Genomic DNA, 14,927 nt, shown 5'->3' on the forward strand with positions numbered 1-14,927 from the left:
ATTAGCCTTCTGCCAAGACATTTGGCAGGATCCCAGCCCTGGATGGATGCTGCAGTCTAGCTTTTCTACCCTATCTGGATAACAGAATGCCATTTCAGGAAATCGTATAACAGTATAGATTTGGCACTGCTGCAAATTCACTCGCCCTCTGAGGAAAGCCTTCCTGATCACCCTGTTTAAAACTATAATACTTCCGCCACTGCCGACCTTCACTAACCTCTTTTCCTGGCTTATTTTTTTCCATAGCACTTACCGCTATTTGATGATACTACTTATTTTCATTATTTATTTGTTTATTGGCTACCTTCCACCACAAGATAGTAAACTTCATAAGGGCAGAAGATTTCTGTCTGTTTTGTTCACTGTATATCCTTAGTGTCTAAAGAGTGTCTGGTACATGGTCGGTTCCCAGTAAATATTTTTGAATAGTGGTCTCCAGCTCAGCTGGCTTTCAGCACTGCCCTTTTCCCCTTATATGACCTTGGGCAGCTGTCCCTCCCATTTTCATCTAAGACTACTCCAAACCTCTTCCGCACTTATTCAAACCTTCCTAACATTGATCTCTCAACCTTAGTGGACCTCCTTGCCTCCTACTTCACTGAGAAAGGGGAGGTCATCACTGAGAAAGGGCATAATTTTCTCAGCTTTTTGCTTTCTCTAAGCAAACTCAGAGACATCTGTGCCTGTTACTCCTTTTCTCTCATTCTGAGATCTCTTTTATTTCCTTTCATCAACCTTTCCACATCTACTAGTCCAAGTTCTCAACCTGAAGCTCTTCCTGAGTCTGTCCTGCCCTCTAAAAGAAAAACTTCCCCCATACGGGACCTCCCAGGAGTGTTTCTTTCCTTCCATTCAGTCTCATCAAGAGTCATGCACTCTGTGTCCTTTTCCCTATTCTGACTCATGTCTCAGTCCTCTGGCATCATCACCACTTGACTCAGAGCTACTGGTAAGGTCACGAATGACTCAGTCCTTACTATTATCCTGGACTTCCCTTTGAGTTGGACACAAAGGGGTCTTTTCTGAAATGTAACTTCCTTGACTCCTTTGATACCACACACTTCTGGTCCTTCTTGTTCTCCTTGACTGTTCTTGTTTATGTCCTTCACGCTTCTCTTCCTCCACCTCTTTCCTAAATGTTGGTGTTTCCTAGGGTTTTATCTCAGCCCTCTCTTCTTACTTGATGAGGCTTCATTGGGAGATTACAACCAGTTCTGTACTTTGAAACCACTGCCTCTGGGCTGTACTGATTTCTAAACCTTTACCTCCAGACCCTAAGCTCTGCCATAGGCCTTAGACTCACATAAATAAAAGTGATGTCTGACATATGCTTCAGACTCAGCAAGACCATCTTGAACAGGTTGATCATGCTTACGTTGTATTAGCTTTTTAAAAACAGCTGCCTTACCTTAAATAAGGTAGCTTACTAAAGTTGATAGGTTAATTTACCTTTATTCCCACCATCCAGATATAATCAGCTTTAACCTTTTATTCTGTTTCCTTAAAGAATTTTTCAGTGCTCAGTTTTACATAGTTGAAATCATATAATAAAAATAATCTTTATTCTTTTTTGCTTATTATAATGTAAAATTTTTCCACTCATTAAGAAATCTTTGTAAACCTTATTTTAAATTAATATATAATATGCCATAAATAGATATGCATTAATATTTAAACAATCTCTACCTCCCCCCCTTTTTTTTTGCTGATATATTTTAAAGTAAATTCCAGATATCAGGTTATTTCACCTTCATATACTTTTAGGTTAGATCTATTTAAAAAAATATGGTCGTTTTCTTATATAATCACAGTGCCATTATTGTGCTTAACAAAATTAGCGATAATTCCTTGAAATCATCTAATACCTGGTCCACAATTGAATTTCCCTGTTTGCCTCAAAAATGTCTTTTTACACTTGGATTTTTCAGATCAGGATTGTTTTAGGTTTTGTTTTGTTTTTTTAAAGACAGTTATTTATTGGTGTATCTGAAAAGTTTGTAGTCCATTCTCCAGACAGGTCTCTGTTCTTCTGGTTATTTAAGTGGGTTGTCACCCTCTTTACTGACATACTATCAAAGTAAAAGTATAGAGAAGATACAGTCATGACTGGGGAATGATGGAGAAGCCCTAGTGGGAGAGGGCCTAGGATTGAAGAAGAGCCAGTGGTCAGGATAGGGCTGCATCCAGCATGGACAAGAGTCTTGCACCTGAAATGTGATAGTTCACTAGCAGAGAACTATTCCAGAATAGTACCGTGTTTTACATATGTTACACGCTTAGATAAAACTGAAATGTTGGTGAAAGAATTATACTGTTTCTCTTTCTAGTATGTTTCTAGAACCTTTTACTATTATTTTATTTATTATTTTCATTCATTCATACAACAGGTATTATTGAGTACCTTCTATGTGTAGAGTTAGGAAATAAACAAGGTAAAATAAGTAAAATATATGATAGATAGATTTAAGTGGTGTGAAGAAAGATAAGAGATAGGGAATGCTGAGGGAGTGGGTTACAGTTTTTTTGTTTTTTTTGGGGGGGGTTCCAGTTTTTAAAGTGTGGCCAGAGACCGCCTCATTGAGAAGACCACATTTTGAGTAAACACCTGAAGCGGGTGAGGGACTGAGCTGTACAAATGTCTGGGGGACAGTATTCTAGGCAGAGGGAATAGCAAGTTGTAAAGACCTTCCCCCAGGAATCTGCCTCCTAGTTTAGGGCTGGGAAGGAGGCAGTGTCGTCTCAGAGTGGTGGCCTAGGGAAAGAGGAATCACAGATGAGGACCGGGAGGCAATGAAGGCCATTGTAAGGACTTTGGCTTTTACAGGCATGTGATGTAGGAACCATTGGCAAGTTCTGAGCAGAGGAGTGTATCATCTGTTAATAATTTGCATTTTGACGGGCTCCCTCTGGCTGCTGTGGTGAGAATAGACTGAAGTAGGAAGACTAGTTAGGAGGCCATTGTAATAATCCAGGTGAGTGGATAGTGGCTTAGACCAGAGTGTTAGCAGCAGAGGTTGGATTCTGGATATATTTTGAAGGTAGAGCCAGCAGGGTTTGCCGACATACTGAACATGGGATGACAGAGACAGCCTTTGGAAAGGCTGCAATTTGTAGACTATTCAAAGTTGACAGCTTTGTACAGGCAGTAATTTGTAGGCTGTTCAAAGTTGACAACTGTCACCACATAACTAAATGTATGTGCATCCTAGTGGTCAAATTTCACTGTGACTGGACTTAGAAACATCACAATAGTTAACAAGCAATAAACTAATGAATAAGAGAAACAGTAAAATAAAAAGACAGTCTTCAGGGTAAAAATTGTAGTGTTCTCAGGTGTGTTCCGTACTTCACTTACCTTTCTGTGTCCTTTAATTCTAACTCAGTCCTATTCTGGAATGGTCAATAAGCATTTTCTATAAAATTCACCACAAGCGTAATTCTCACAGACTATTCCTCTGCCCCAATCAGCCTCATAGATAGATGGCTCAAACTTAATCTCACTCTCTAATGAGCCCTCTCTTACCTAACTTACCGCTCCAGAATCTTCCACATGTAGCATGGTAACTGGTAGGAAATATAATTGACTCTGTTATTCAGAAATGTTAACCTATGCAGGGTAGGGTATTCCTACTTTTAAGAAAGAATCTAAGTCTGATTCCTCGGCTTTTATAATAGAATTCAATTTTATTATGTGTTCATCTGTATCTAAAGCAGCTAGATTTCCCTTTAATCAGTCACTCGCAGTGTCTTTATTCCAGGCTTTCTCCAGAGGGAAAGAGCTATCCCAGAAACTTTACTAAAGCCTAAAACTTTCAAAGGAGAGAGGTTATGGAGCAGACTAGATGATACTCGTTTATTCTTTCATCCATTCATTCAATAAATATTACTGAGCGTTTGGTATATGCCAGGCATTGGATGTACTACAGTGAGCAAGGCAGACGAGGCCTTGGTCCTGCCTCCCAGAGCTTACAGTCTTGATGTTGTGTATTTCTTTTGACTCTGAACTGTACAAACAGAAAGTAATCTTAGGGAGCTAATATTATGGAATGACTAAAATGTGAGCTTTTGAGTCAGATGGCGATGAGTTTGAATTTTAATTTTTAAATTTCTGGTGATATGATCTTAGGTAAGTGCTTTAACTACTTTCAGCCTCAGTTTCTTCATCTATAAAATGGTATCTCTATTATATCCTTGTTAAGAGAATTAAATATGTGTAAAGTGCTTTAGCACAACACTTGGCATGATGTATTTAAGGTTAGTTGTTTTATTCTTATAACTTACTTGCACCTGATAACAAATAAAATAGTATTGTGAAATAAGTGCTAAAAATATGGATTCAAAAAAAAAAAACATACACACACACATACTCTCAGGTCTGGGTACACTTGGGATTTAGAAAGATTTTGCTGAGATCGTATTTGAAGGAAAAGTCTGGAAGTGGGTGAAGGTATTGAAGAATAAATCTGGGAGGATTCTTAGGATGTTATACGCTGGTCTCTCTCATAGATGCTGAGCTTCTGGAGCCAGAGACTGTGTCTCCCTCAGTCTAGTAATCCTACCATGGGGCTTGTGGTAGGAGTCAAGCCTGTCTTTCTTGAGTGAATAACTAAAGACTTTGAGGGCATCTACTAGAACCATCTCACCACCGTGGGTTGTTGGAACCTGTCTAGGCTTAGGTTTCTTGCACCTGACCACTGTAGCTTCACGAGCCCCTCCCTAACCTGAATCCATGAATGTGGTAGATGCAGAGCCTTCCAGATTGAGAGGGCAAGGCAAGGTGCTATAGCATGTTTCTCCTGTGAATGCTCAAGCCGTGTGTTACGAGGGGCGTTTGGCTATTCTGCTAGGATCCTGGGCAGTTTCTTGGGAATGTTTCCTCAACTGTGGGAATCTCTACCTGAATGTCTGCTTCCTAAGTCCTCTACCTCAGCATATTCCTGCCCCTTCCTGGCCTCAAACTCTGAACAGTCACCTTGCTCAGAATCATACATCCCTTAAAATCTCTACATTTGAATTCTCTCAAATGCCTTGCTGATCCTTGGTTGACTAAGGAATGTTTTTCTGTGTTTGAGTTTATCTGTTTTGTTTTTTAAACAGGTTCTTTAATTGAACAGCTAACCGCAGAAAAATATGAGTGCATGGTGTGCTGTGAATTGGTTCGTGTCACAGCCCCAGTGTGGAGTTGTCAGAGCTGTTACCATGTGTTTCATTTGAACTGCATAAAGAAATGGGCAAGGTCTCCAGCGTCTCAAGCAGGTCAGTCATTTCTCTTTTCTGAGTAGTTATTCTCACCCGTTTGATATGTTCAGGTTTTAAACTTAGCTTTAAAAATACTACTTAATTCCTCTTGAGTGTTTTATCTGCAGGGAGAGTATGTTGCCCTGATCACATATTTTGGATGCCCATTATTAAGCTATAAATCTTAAACCAGCTAAGCATAACAAATTAAAATATACTTAGGGTACAACAAAATCAGTCACTTTTACTGAAAATGGTAGCTTTTATCCAAGTAGCAACTATAAAGAACGATTTTTTTTTAATTGGGCTATAGTTGATGTACAATATTATGTCAGTTTCGGGTGTACAACATAGTGATTCACCATTTTTAAAGGTTATATTCCATTTATAGTTATTATAAAATATTAGCTATATTCCCTGTGTTGTACTATACATCCTTGTAGCTTATTCATTAGAAAACATTTCTTGTATAGTTTGCTTTAGAAAATTTATAGAAAACAATGTTTAATTTACCCTTAGGATTTTGAAGTTGCTTTGCCTTTAACAGATCTTCTCCATAGTATTTTGTGGGCTTTTCCCAAAGTACACTAGTATTTAGGGATAATGCAAATGTTATTAAAAATATGCTTTCTGAACTTTGGCTCTTCTAATTTAAGACATTTGAGTTTTCCTGCATGTACTCAAGTATTTTATCCTACTTTTTTTTTCAAACCAAGATTCAGATGTTTACTTTGATATTAAAAATAATAGAACACTGTCCCACAAAATGAAATGTTAATTTTATGAAGTGATGGAGGTGTTAACTAAGACTATGGTAATAATCATATTGTAATATATAAATGTATCAAATCAACATGTTGTGCACCTTAAACTTACACAATGTTATATGTTAATTATATCTCAATTTTAAAAAATGGAATGAAATGGATACCCACTGTATTCGCGATATCTGAGGTCCTTATAAATATAAGCCTAAATGCAATATTTAAGCAAAGAATTCAGTATTGTGAATTTGTTTCTTAAATGTCTGATATCCTTAACATGGAAATTACTACTACTGCTTCAATATTATGGCTTTCCATAGATTTAAAAATTCTTAAATTACATGTGCTTTTGTAAGGAAATTATTTTGATTTCCTCTCATTTTTCTTGACAGATGGCCAGAGTGGTTGGAGGTGCCCTGCATGTCAGAATGTTTCTGCACATGTTCCTAATAACTATACTTGTTTCTGTGGTGAGTTTTTTTGCATACACTGGAGTCTCTTCCACTTTGCTTATTGTACCTCAGTTCCCAGCCCAGGAGAGGCGGTGTGCTGGGCATGTTTTAGAAGTCACTAATAAGACTTCAGAGCTACAGGAGTTTGTAAGACATCACATGTGTGTGGTCTGTCACACAGCTAGAGTCACAGGCCTTTGTGTTCTTGGCAGACTGTTCTGGAGATGGGCCTTCTCATCATGCCCACCAGGTCTCCTTGATCTTAGTTTAGATCAGAGCTGACCAGATGGCAGAGGTGGGTACAAACATGGGCTTCTTCTCATCTCTAACGGTAACAGCTTTGAAATTCTGGATTTGAGCAACATGAGTAGAGTATTGGTGAAGTGTACTTTATTTTAATCCAAGAAATCAGTCATTGTTCTTTATAATAAAGAGAGATTTTCTGTAAACCAGCATTGCAAACTATCCTTGTGCCCTCCCTCTTTATGGAATACTTCTTCCTGGATTTGAATAGCTCAGTTCTTCCATGTGTTAGGAAAAAAACTTTTCATGATCTACATGCTCATATCTGTTGCTAACCTATTTCCTGCGTGTCTTTTTTTTTTTTTTTTTCCTCTTTCCTGCCTGTCTTTTAATGGGTAACCTTTACCATCTGGCTGTCGATTTTTCAGATTTTATTTCTTAACCATTTGTTTCCGTCCTTGAACCATTGCATTTTTATTTCTGTCCTCATTACCTCACTGAAACTTATTCAGAAATCATCAATGACCCTTTCCTGACCAAATCCAGGGCTGATTTATAAATTCTTAACCTTTTTGTCCACACAGCAGCCCTTAATGCTTTTGACCATTCACTTCTTGAAATGACTAGCTCTTTCTGTTTCTTTTCTACCTGCTCTCCTTATTTTTCTAACTAATTTGCTCATATTTCTCCTTTCCTGTTACTTAACTGCCAGCTTTCACCAAGAGTCAGTCACTGACCATCAACACTTCTAGACTCAATCACTTTGTGAACTCAACTATCTACAGTGTTCTTCCCCTTCTTTTCTTTAAATCTCATCCACTGTGTCATTTAAGATCTGACCCCAACCATCCGCTTCCAAAGGAAGCTTCCCCTTTCTTATCTCCTCTCCCACTTTGGCCACTCTTATCCAGAATCTGTTGGTCCTGTATGTTCTGTTGCCAAAATCTGATACTGAATTAGTATTAGCTGAAGGAATGAATATTCTTGAATGTACTACTGGAAAGGCAGCATGAAACTGGATGCAAGAGATCAATCGAAAATTGGACAAATAAGACCAATACCCAGGCTTAATTACCTTATTTTTAAAGGATTTTTAAACATGAAGCATCATAATGAAATTTAAAATCTTGTTAAAGCCTTCACTGACAAATTGGATATGAGACCCTAAGAAGGCAGAAGAATGTGGGGATGAAGGTCACGATGATCTGAGTGAGGTGGAATGGTGTGGGAAGGCAAATAATGGCCTGATTTTACCTGAGGACTTTGCCCCACTCTGCTCTTCAAGGAGACCACTGGTCGGGAATTCCCTGGCAGTCCAGTGGTTACAACTCTGTGCTTTCACTGCCAAGGGCCTGGGTTCAATCCCTGGTTGGGGAACTAAGATCCCACATTCTGCAAGCCATGCAACGCAGCTGAATAAAAAAAGGAGACCATTGGTTTAATATACTTTATTGAGAACTTATTAATGTAACAGGTACCATGAAGAAACAGAGAAGAATGAGACTATTTACTGACTTCCCAGAGCTTACAGTCTAAAATTTAAGACACAGTTAACTTGCTGTTCTACTACAAAGTCTGTGGGAGATCTTTGGGGTGAGTTTGACTTCTGGCTGGAGGATTAAGAGCCTTCCTGAAGGAGGTAGAATTGAACCAGGCTTGAAAACTAGGTTTAACACCAGGAAGGCTTAGGATCTGCTGGGAGAAGAGGAAGTCATCCAGTTATGGAGCCCAGGATCTATGAAGATAGAGGAGTGTGAGATGACTGGAAAGGTAGGGCTGACTTCTTCATGCCAGGCCTAGATATTGGGACTTCATTTGTCAGGTGGTGGGAAGCCACACTGAGGGCATCAGTGTGTGTATTTTTTTTTTCTTTTTTTTGGCCGTGCCGAGGCATGTGGGATCTTAGTTCCCCAACCAGGGATCAAACCTGGGCCCCTTCCAGTGGAAATGCAGAGTCCTAACCACTGGACTGCCACGGAATTCCCTGATTCTTTATGAAGATTAGTCTGGTGGCAGTGAGTAGAGTATTTTGGGACCTAAACAGTTTGAGGACTTACAGTAACCCAGATGAAGAATAGTAAAAGTCTGCAATGAGTTTTAGAGTGGGACAGAAATGAAGGGATATAAGATTTCAAAGGTAAACAGGAATTAACAGCAGTGGGAAAGGAAGGAACCCAAATGTGGCTCCAAAGTTTCATGCTTTTGGAAATGGTGATACCAAGAACAGAAAAGGGCAGGGCAAGTGAACCAGGTTTGGTGGGGACAATGAGTTCAGTTGGAGTTAAAGTGTTGAGTTGGAGGAGTAAGACATCCAGTGGAAGATGTTCTCCAGGGAGTTAGAATGTTTGAAGAAAGATCAGGAATTAGGGGCGATAGTCACAGGTGAGAGCAATAGATGAGATTCTAGTAGGTGAAAGGGTAATGGGTGAAAAGGAGTCTAATGCAGAACCCTGGCAGATGAAGGGAAAAAAACATCATTGAGAGTCAGGGAAAAGAGGTTGGGCCATTGAGAGATGGTAGGAGAAAACCTGGGCACCATATTGGAGCAAGAAAGCACAGAGGCAGGGGAGCTTTTCTAATAGTCTAGAGATGAGGTTCTGGCCAGTAGAGAGGAACAGCAGGAGTAGAGGGGGAGGTGAGGTGTGAGATACACTATGTAGGAAAATTGACAAGATTTGGTGACTAAATAGAATATAGAAAGAAAAAGGAGGATGACTCTAGTTTTTGAGTTTGTGTGACTCTTGACAGTGATGGTGTCACTAACAGATAGGGAACCCTGGAGAGGGTGGGATCTAAGAGGGAAGATGCTAACTTTGACTATAGATACATAGGCAATTTGAAGTGACTGTGAAACCCCAAGCCCAGATGTTCAGCAGACGGTTGGACATGTAGGACTGAAACTGAGGATTCAGGGCAATGCAGAAATGTAGATTTGGGACTCATCAGCCTTTAGATGTATTGAACCACACAGCATGAATAAGATTTCTGAAAGAGACAGACAAGAGAGAAAAGCAGAGGCCAAGGGCTGGGAACAGGCTTCATTTAGGGTGTAAATTGCCCAAGTGAGGATGAATAGCTCAAGGGCAAGGAGGAGTCCCGCACCTCGGTTTTACTCATCCTGCCCCTGCACTAAGTTCATGGAATAGGCTTACTAAAATTTGTGGAGTGACGTTGATTATAAAATTATAACCCTAGAGGGAACTTTCCTCAACATAATAAAGGCCATATATGGCAAACCCACAGCCAGCATCATCCTTAGTGGTGAAAAACTGAAACCATTTCCACTGAGATCAGGAACAAGACAAGGTTGCCCACTCTCACCACTATTCTTCAACATAGTTTTGGAAGTTTTAGCCACAGCAATCAGAGAAGAAAAAGAAATAAAAGGAATCCAAATCGGAAAAGAAGAAGTAAAGCTGTCACTGTTTGCAGATGACATGATACTATACATAGAGAATCCAAAAGATGCTACCAGAAAACTACTAGAGCTAATCAATGAATTTGGTAAAGTAGCAGGATACAAAATTAATGCACAGAAATCTCTTGCATTCCTGTATACTAATGATGAAAAATCTGAAAGTGAAATTAAGAAAACACTCCCGTTTACCATTGCAACAAAAAGAATAAAATACCTAGGAATAAACCTACCTAAGGAGACAAAAGACCTGTATGCAGAAAATTATAGGACACTGATGAAAGAAATTAAAGATGATACAAATAGATGGAGAGATATACCATGTTCTTGGATTGGAAGAATCAACATTGTGAAAATGACTCTGTTACCCAAAGCAATCTACAGATTCAGTGCAATCCCTATCAAACTACCACTGGTGTTTTTCACAGAACTAGAACAAAAAATGTCACAATTTGTATGGAAACACAAAAGACCCCGAATAGCCAAAGCAATCTTGAGAAAGAAAAACGGAGCTGGAGGAATCAGGCTCCCTGACTTCAGACTATACTACAAAGCTACAGTAATCAAGACTATGGTACTGGCACAAAAACAGAAATATAGATCAGTGGAACAGGATAGAAAGCCCAGAGAAAAACCCACGCACATATGGTCACCTTATCTTTGATAAAGGAGGCAAGAATATACAGTGGAGAAAAGACAGCCTCTTCGATAAGTGCTGCTGGGAAAACTGGACAGGTACATGTAAAAGTATGAAATTAGAACACTCCCTAACACCATACACAAAAATAAACTCAAAGTGGATTAAAGACCTAAATGTAAGGCCAGACACTATCAAACTCGTAGAGGAAAACATAGGCAGAACACTGTATGACATAAATCACAGCAAGATCCTTTTTGACCCACCTCCTAGAGAAATGGAAATAAAAACAAAAATAAACAAATGGGACCTAATGAAATTTAAAAGCTTTTGCACAGCAAAGGAAAACAAACAAGACGAAAAGACAACCCTCAGAATGGGAGAAAATATTTGCAAATGAAGCAACTGACAAAGGATTAATCTCCAAAATTTACAAGCAGCTCATGCAGCTCAATATCAAAAAAACAAACAACCCAATCCAAAAATGAGCAGAAGACCTAAACAGACATTTCTCCAAAGAAGACATACAGATTGCCAACAAACACATGAAAGAATGCTCAACATCGTTAATCATTAGAGAAATGCAAATCAAAACTACAATGAGATATCATCTCACACCGGTCAGAATGGCCATCATCAAAAAACCTACAAACAATAAATGCTGGAGAGGGTGCGGAGAAAAGGGAACCCTCTTGCACTGTTGGTGGGAAGGTGAATTGATACAGCCACTATGGAGAACAGTATGGAGGGTCCTTAAAAAACTAAAAATAGAACTACCATATGACCCAACAATCCCACTACTGGGCATATACCCTGAGAAAACCATAATTCAAAAAGCGTCATGTACCAAAATGTTCATTGCAGCTCTATTTACGATAGCCAGGACATGGAAGCAACCTAAGTGTCCATCGTCAGATGAATGGATAAAGAAGATGTAGCACATAGATACAGTGGAATATTACTCAGCCATAAAAAGAAACGAAATTGAGTTAATTGTAGTGAGGTGGATGGAGTTAGAGTCTGTCATACAGAGTGAAGTAAGTCAGAAAGAGAAAAACAAATACAGTATATTAACACATATATGTGGAATCTAAGGAAGAAAAAAAAAGGTCATGAAGAACCTAGTGGTAAGGCAGGAATAAAGACACAGACCTACTAGAGAATGGACTTGAGGATATGGGGAGGGGGAAGGGTAAGCTGTGACAAAGTGAGAGAGTGGCATGAACATATAAACACTACCAAACGTAAAATAGATAGCTAGTGGGAAGCAGCCGCATAGCACAGGGAGATCAGCTCTGTGCTTTGTGACCACCTAGAGGGGTGGGATAGGGAGGGTGGGAGGGAGGGAGATGCAAAAGGGAAGAGATATGGGAACATATGTATATGTATAACTGATTCACTTTGTTATAAAGCAGAAACTAACACACCATTGTAAAGCAGTTATACTCCAATAAAGATGTTAAAAATTACAACCCTTTTATGCCTATATTTTAATTTTAGAATAGGTGAGTTCCTACTATACTGGGGGACTGATGTCCTTTCCATTTCTTACTACCTCTCCCCTCCCCGCATTGCTGTCTTCCCTTATTCCCTCTTTCTGATCCTTACAGTAGATATTCCCATATCAGTTCAAAGACCCATTTACAGAAAGCTTATCTTGTAGGTTTTGTTTAAATCTTAGATTAAATGTGTCCATTAATTTAAGTGACATTTTCATCAGTAAAAATGACTGTCTTTTCCAGGTAATCCAGAATTTATCATACTCAGTGAAGCTTTTGATGAGTAGCATTACGTTCACCTTCTTATTTTAGGACAATGTGTTTATTGAACTAATGAACACCGTCCTGATGTTTCATGCTGTCTGGCTATATTGTATTATTTCATCAAAGTCTAGGATGCAGTTGAAGTTTATACCATTGACTCTCCTATTTGATATGTTTTAGGCAAGGTAAAGAATCCTGAATGGAGCAGAAATGAAATTCCACATAGTTGTGGTGAGGTGTGTAGAAAGAAACAGCCTGGCCAGGACTGCCCACATTCCTGTAACCTGTAAGTTGGAACACTAGACTCCTGGGGATTCCTGGTGAACACGCTTTGCTTACGGCTCTCAGTACACATATCTGGTTACCATGTAACAGGACTGGGTGAGGGACAGTGTGGTATCATTTACTGAGCACTTGCTTTGTGCCAGGTACTCTGCAAGAGCTGACTCGTTGAATCCTTACAACAGCCCAGTGGTGTATAGATATTTATCATCTCCATTTTACGGATGAGGAGAGAAATGCACAATAATAAACAGTTGATCAGTTACAAATAAATTTCTATGGGCTTTGGCTTCAGACAAAGGTTTAATTCCTGGGTTTGTCTCTTAACAGTTATGTGATGTTGGACAAATTACTTCTCTGAGCCTCAGTTTCTGGACCTGTAAGATAATAATGATAGATCAAAAATAGTTTCAGAGTTCTATGAATATTAAATTAATTAACACACTAAAGAGACTTGGTACAGAGCCTGGCACATGGTAAGTGGTCAAGAAATGGTAACACTTGCTTTTATTACCCAAATCTAAGAGAAAACAGACATCAGAGTGTTATACTTGCTTCCACTGGTACCTCGCTTCTATTGTATGGAGCAAGGGTTGGATCACAGGTCTTGTGATCAAGATGTAGGGACGGTGCTGGGGAATATCGTTGTGGGGAGAGCTATTCGGACTGAGCTAAACAGCATGGTCTGCCATCTGCTGGACAATCAGCCCTTCCTCTTCCTTTGACTGCTTCCATAGGTCAGAGCTCAGGGACTCATCTATTCCTTCCCTTAGTTGCCATTTTAGTAAATGCAGTAACAAGAAATTAATCCTCCACATGAATTATCTTTAGAAAGCCTTCAGCAGAAATGGGGCCCTGTCATGACTGTCAGAGAACACCACTGTGATACAGATCAGGTGGTCAGTCATTTAAGGAGCACTTTAAAACACCAGTGCCCGGTCTCTGCCTCAGAGCAATTGAATCAGAATCTCCTGGGGTGGGTCTAAGCATTGTAGTTTTTTTCAGATGATTCTAATATGTAGGCAGTGTTCTGAACCACTGCTCTGAAGGTTATGAGAACCTGGGGTTAAGTCCAGGCCTCAGGGATATTTGAAATAACCTGGAATCATCCACACTTGACCAGCAGTTTGTCTATCAGTCTAAAGTTATTTAAGGGCTTCCCTGGTGGCACAGTGGTTAAGAATCCGCCTGCCAATGTAGGGGACATGGGTTCGAGCCCTGGTCTGGGAAGATCCCACGTGCCGTGGAGCAGCTAAGCCCATGTGCCACAACTACTGAACCTGCCCTCTAGAGCCTGTGAGCCACAACTACTGAGCCTGTGTGCCACAACTACTGAAGCCCGTGCACTTAGAGCCTGTGCTCTACAAGAGAAGCCACCTCAATGAGAAGCCCGCGCACCACAATGAAGAGTAGCCCCCGCTCATGGCAACTAGAGAAAGCCCACATGCAGCAACGAAGACCCAATGCAACCAAAAATAAATAAATTTATTTTTAAAAAATAAAGTTATTTAAATGTCCAGCCATGAAAATTATTTCACCTGAAAGGGTTGAGGTATATCATGTGAAATATAACTGTTGAATAACGATACTCATCCTTAAAGAAGCATGCTTAATCTTATGTCTCCTGTGGGTTCTGTCTGTCAAAATGGATCATCTTAGGAGACTGGGCACATGTTCCTGGATTGTTTTCAGTGTTTAAAGCTCATTGAAGAATTATTATAACTGATTTAGTAGTCACATAAAAAATCCAACCAGACCACTTCATAGGCACACCTGATTTTTATAGCAAATTCTGTTGCCCACTTGATTAATTACACTTGGCTCTGATTGGCTATTTTTTAAAATTTATTTATTTTATTTTATTACTTAGTTTTGGCTGCGTTGGGTCTTCATTGCTGCGTGCGGGCTTTCTCTAGTTGCGGAGAGCGGTTGCTATTCTTCATTGCGGTGCGCGGGCTTCTCATTGCTGTGGCTTCTCTTTGTTGCAGAGCACAGGCTCTAGGCGTGCAGGCTTCAGTAGTTGTGGCACATGGGCTCAGTAGTTGCGGCTCGCCAGCTCTAGAGTGCAGGCTCAGTAGTTGTGGCTCACGGGCCTAGTTGCTCCGTGTCATGTGGGATCCTCCCAGACCAGGG

General features: G+C 39.8%; 1 protein-coding gene across 5 annotated transcripts in view; it reads left to right on the forward strand.

The window, feature by feature from the left end:
- Positions 1-14,927, forward strand: part of NFX1 (nuclear transcription factor, X-box binding 1) — a 77,994-nt gene that overhangs the window by 15,209 nt on the left and 47,858 nt on the right. For all 5 annotated transcript variants that reach the window (XR_009702091.1, XM_061200492.1, XM_061200493.1 and 2 more), the window contains exons 3-5: positions 5,098-5,256; positions 6,395-6,472; positions 12,693-12,798. Coding sequence is in view for 4 of the 5 variants with exons in the window: in XM_061200492.1 (XP_061056475.1) it covers positions 5,098-5,256; positions 6,395-6,472; positions 12,693-12,798 (343 nt within the window). In the remaining variant the exon portion in view is untranslated. The remainder of the gene's footprint in view (positions 1-5,097; positions 5,257-6,394; positions 6,473-12,692; positions 12,799-14,927) is intronic.

This window comes from Eubalaena glacialis, chromosome 9 (genome assembly GCF_028564815.1).
Source record: "Eubalaena glacialis isolate mEubGla1 chromosome 9, mEubGla1.1.hap2.+ XY, whole genome shotgun sequence".
Lineage (NCBI taxonomy): Eukaryota > Metazoa > Chordata > Mammalia > Artiodactyla > Balaenidae > Eubalaena > Eubalaena glacialis.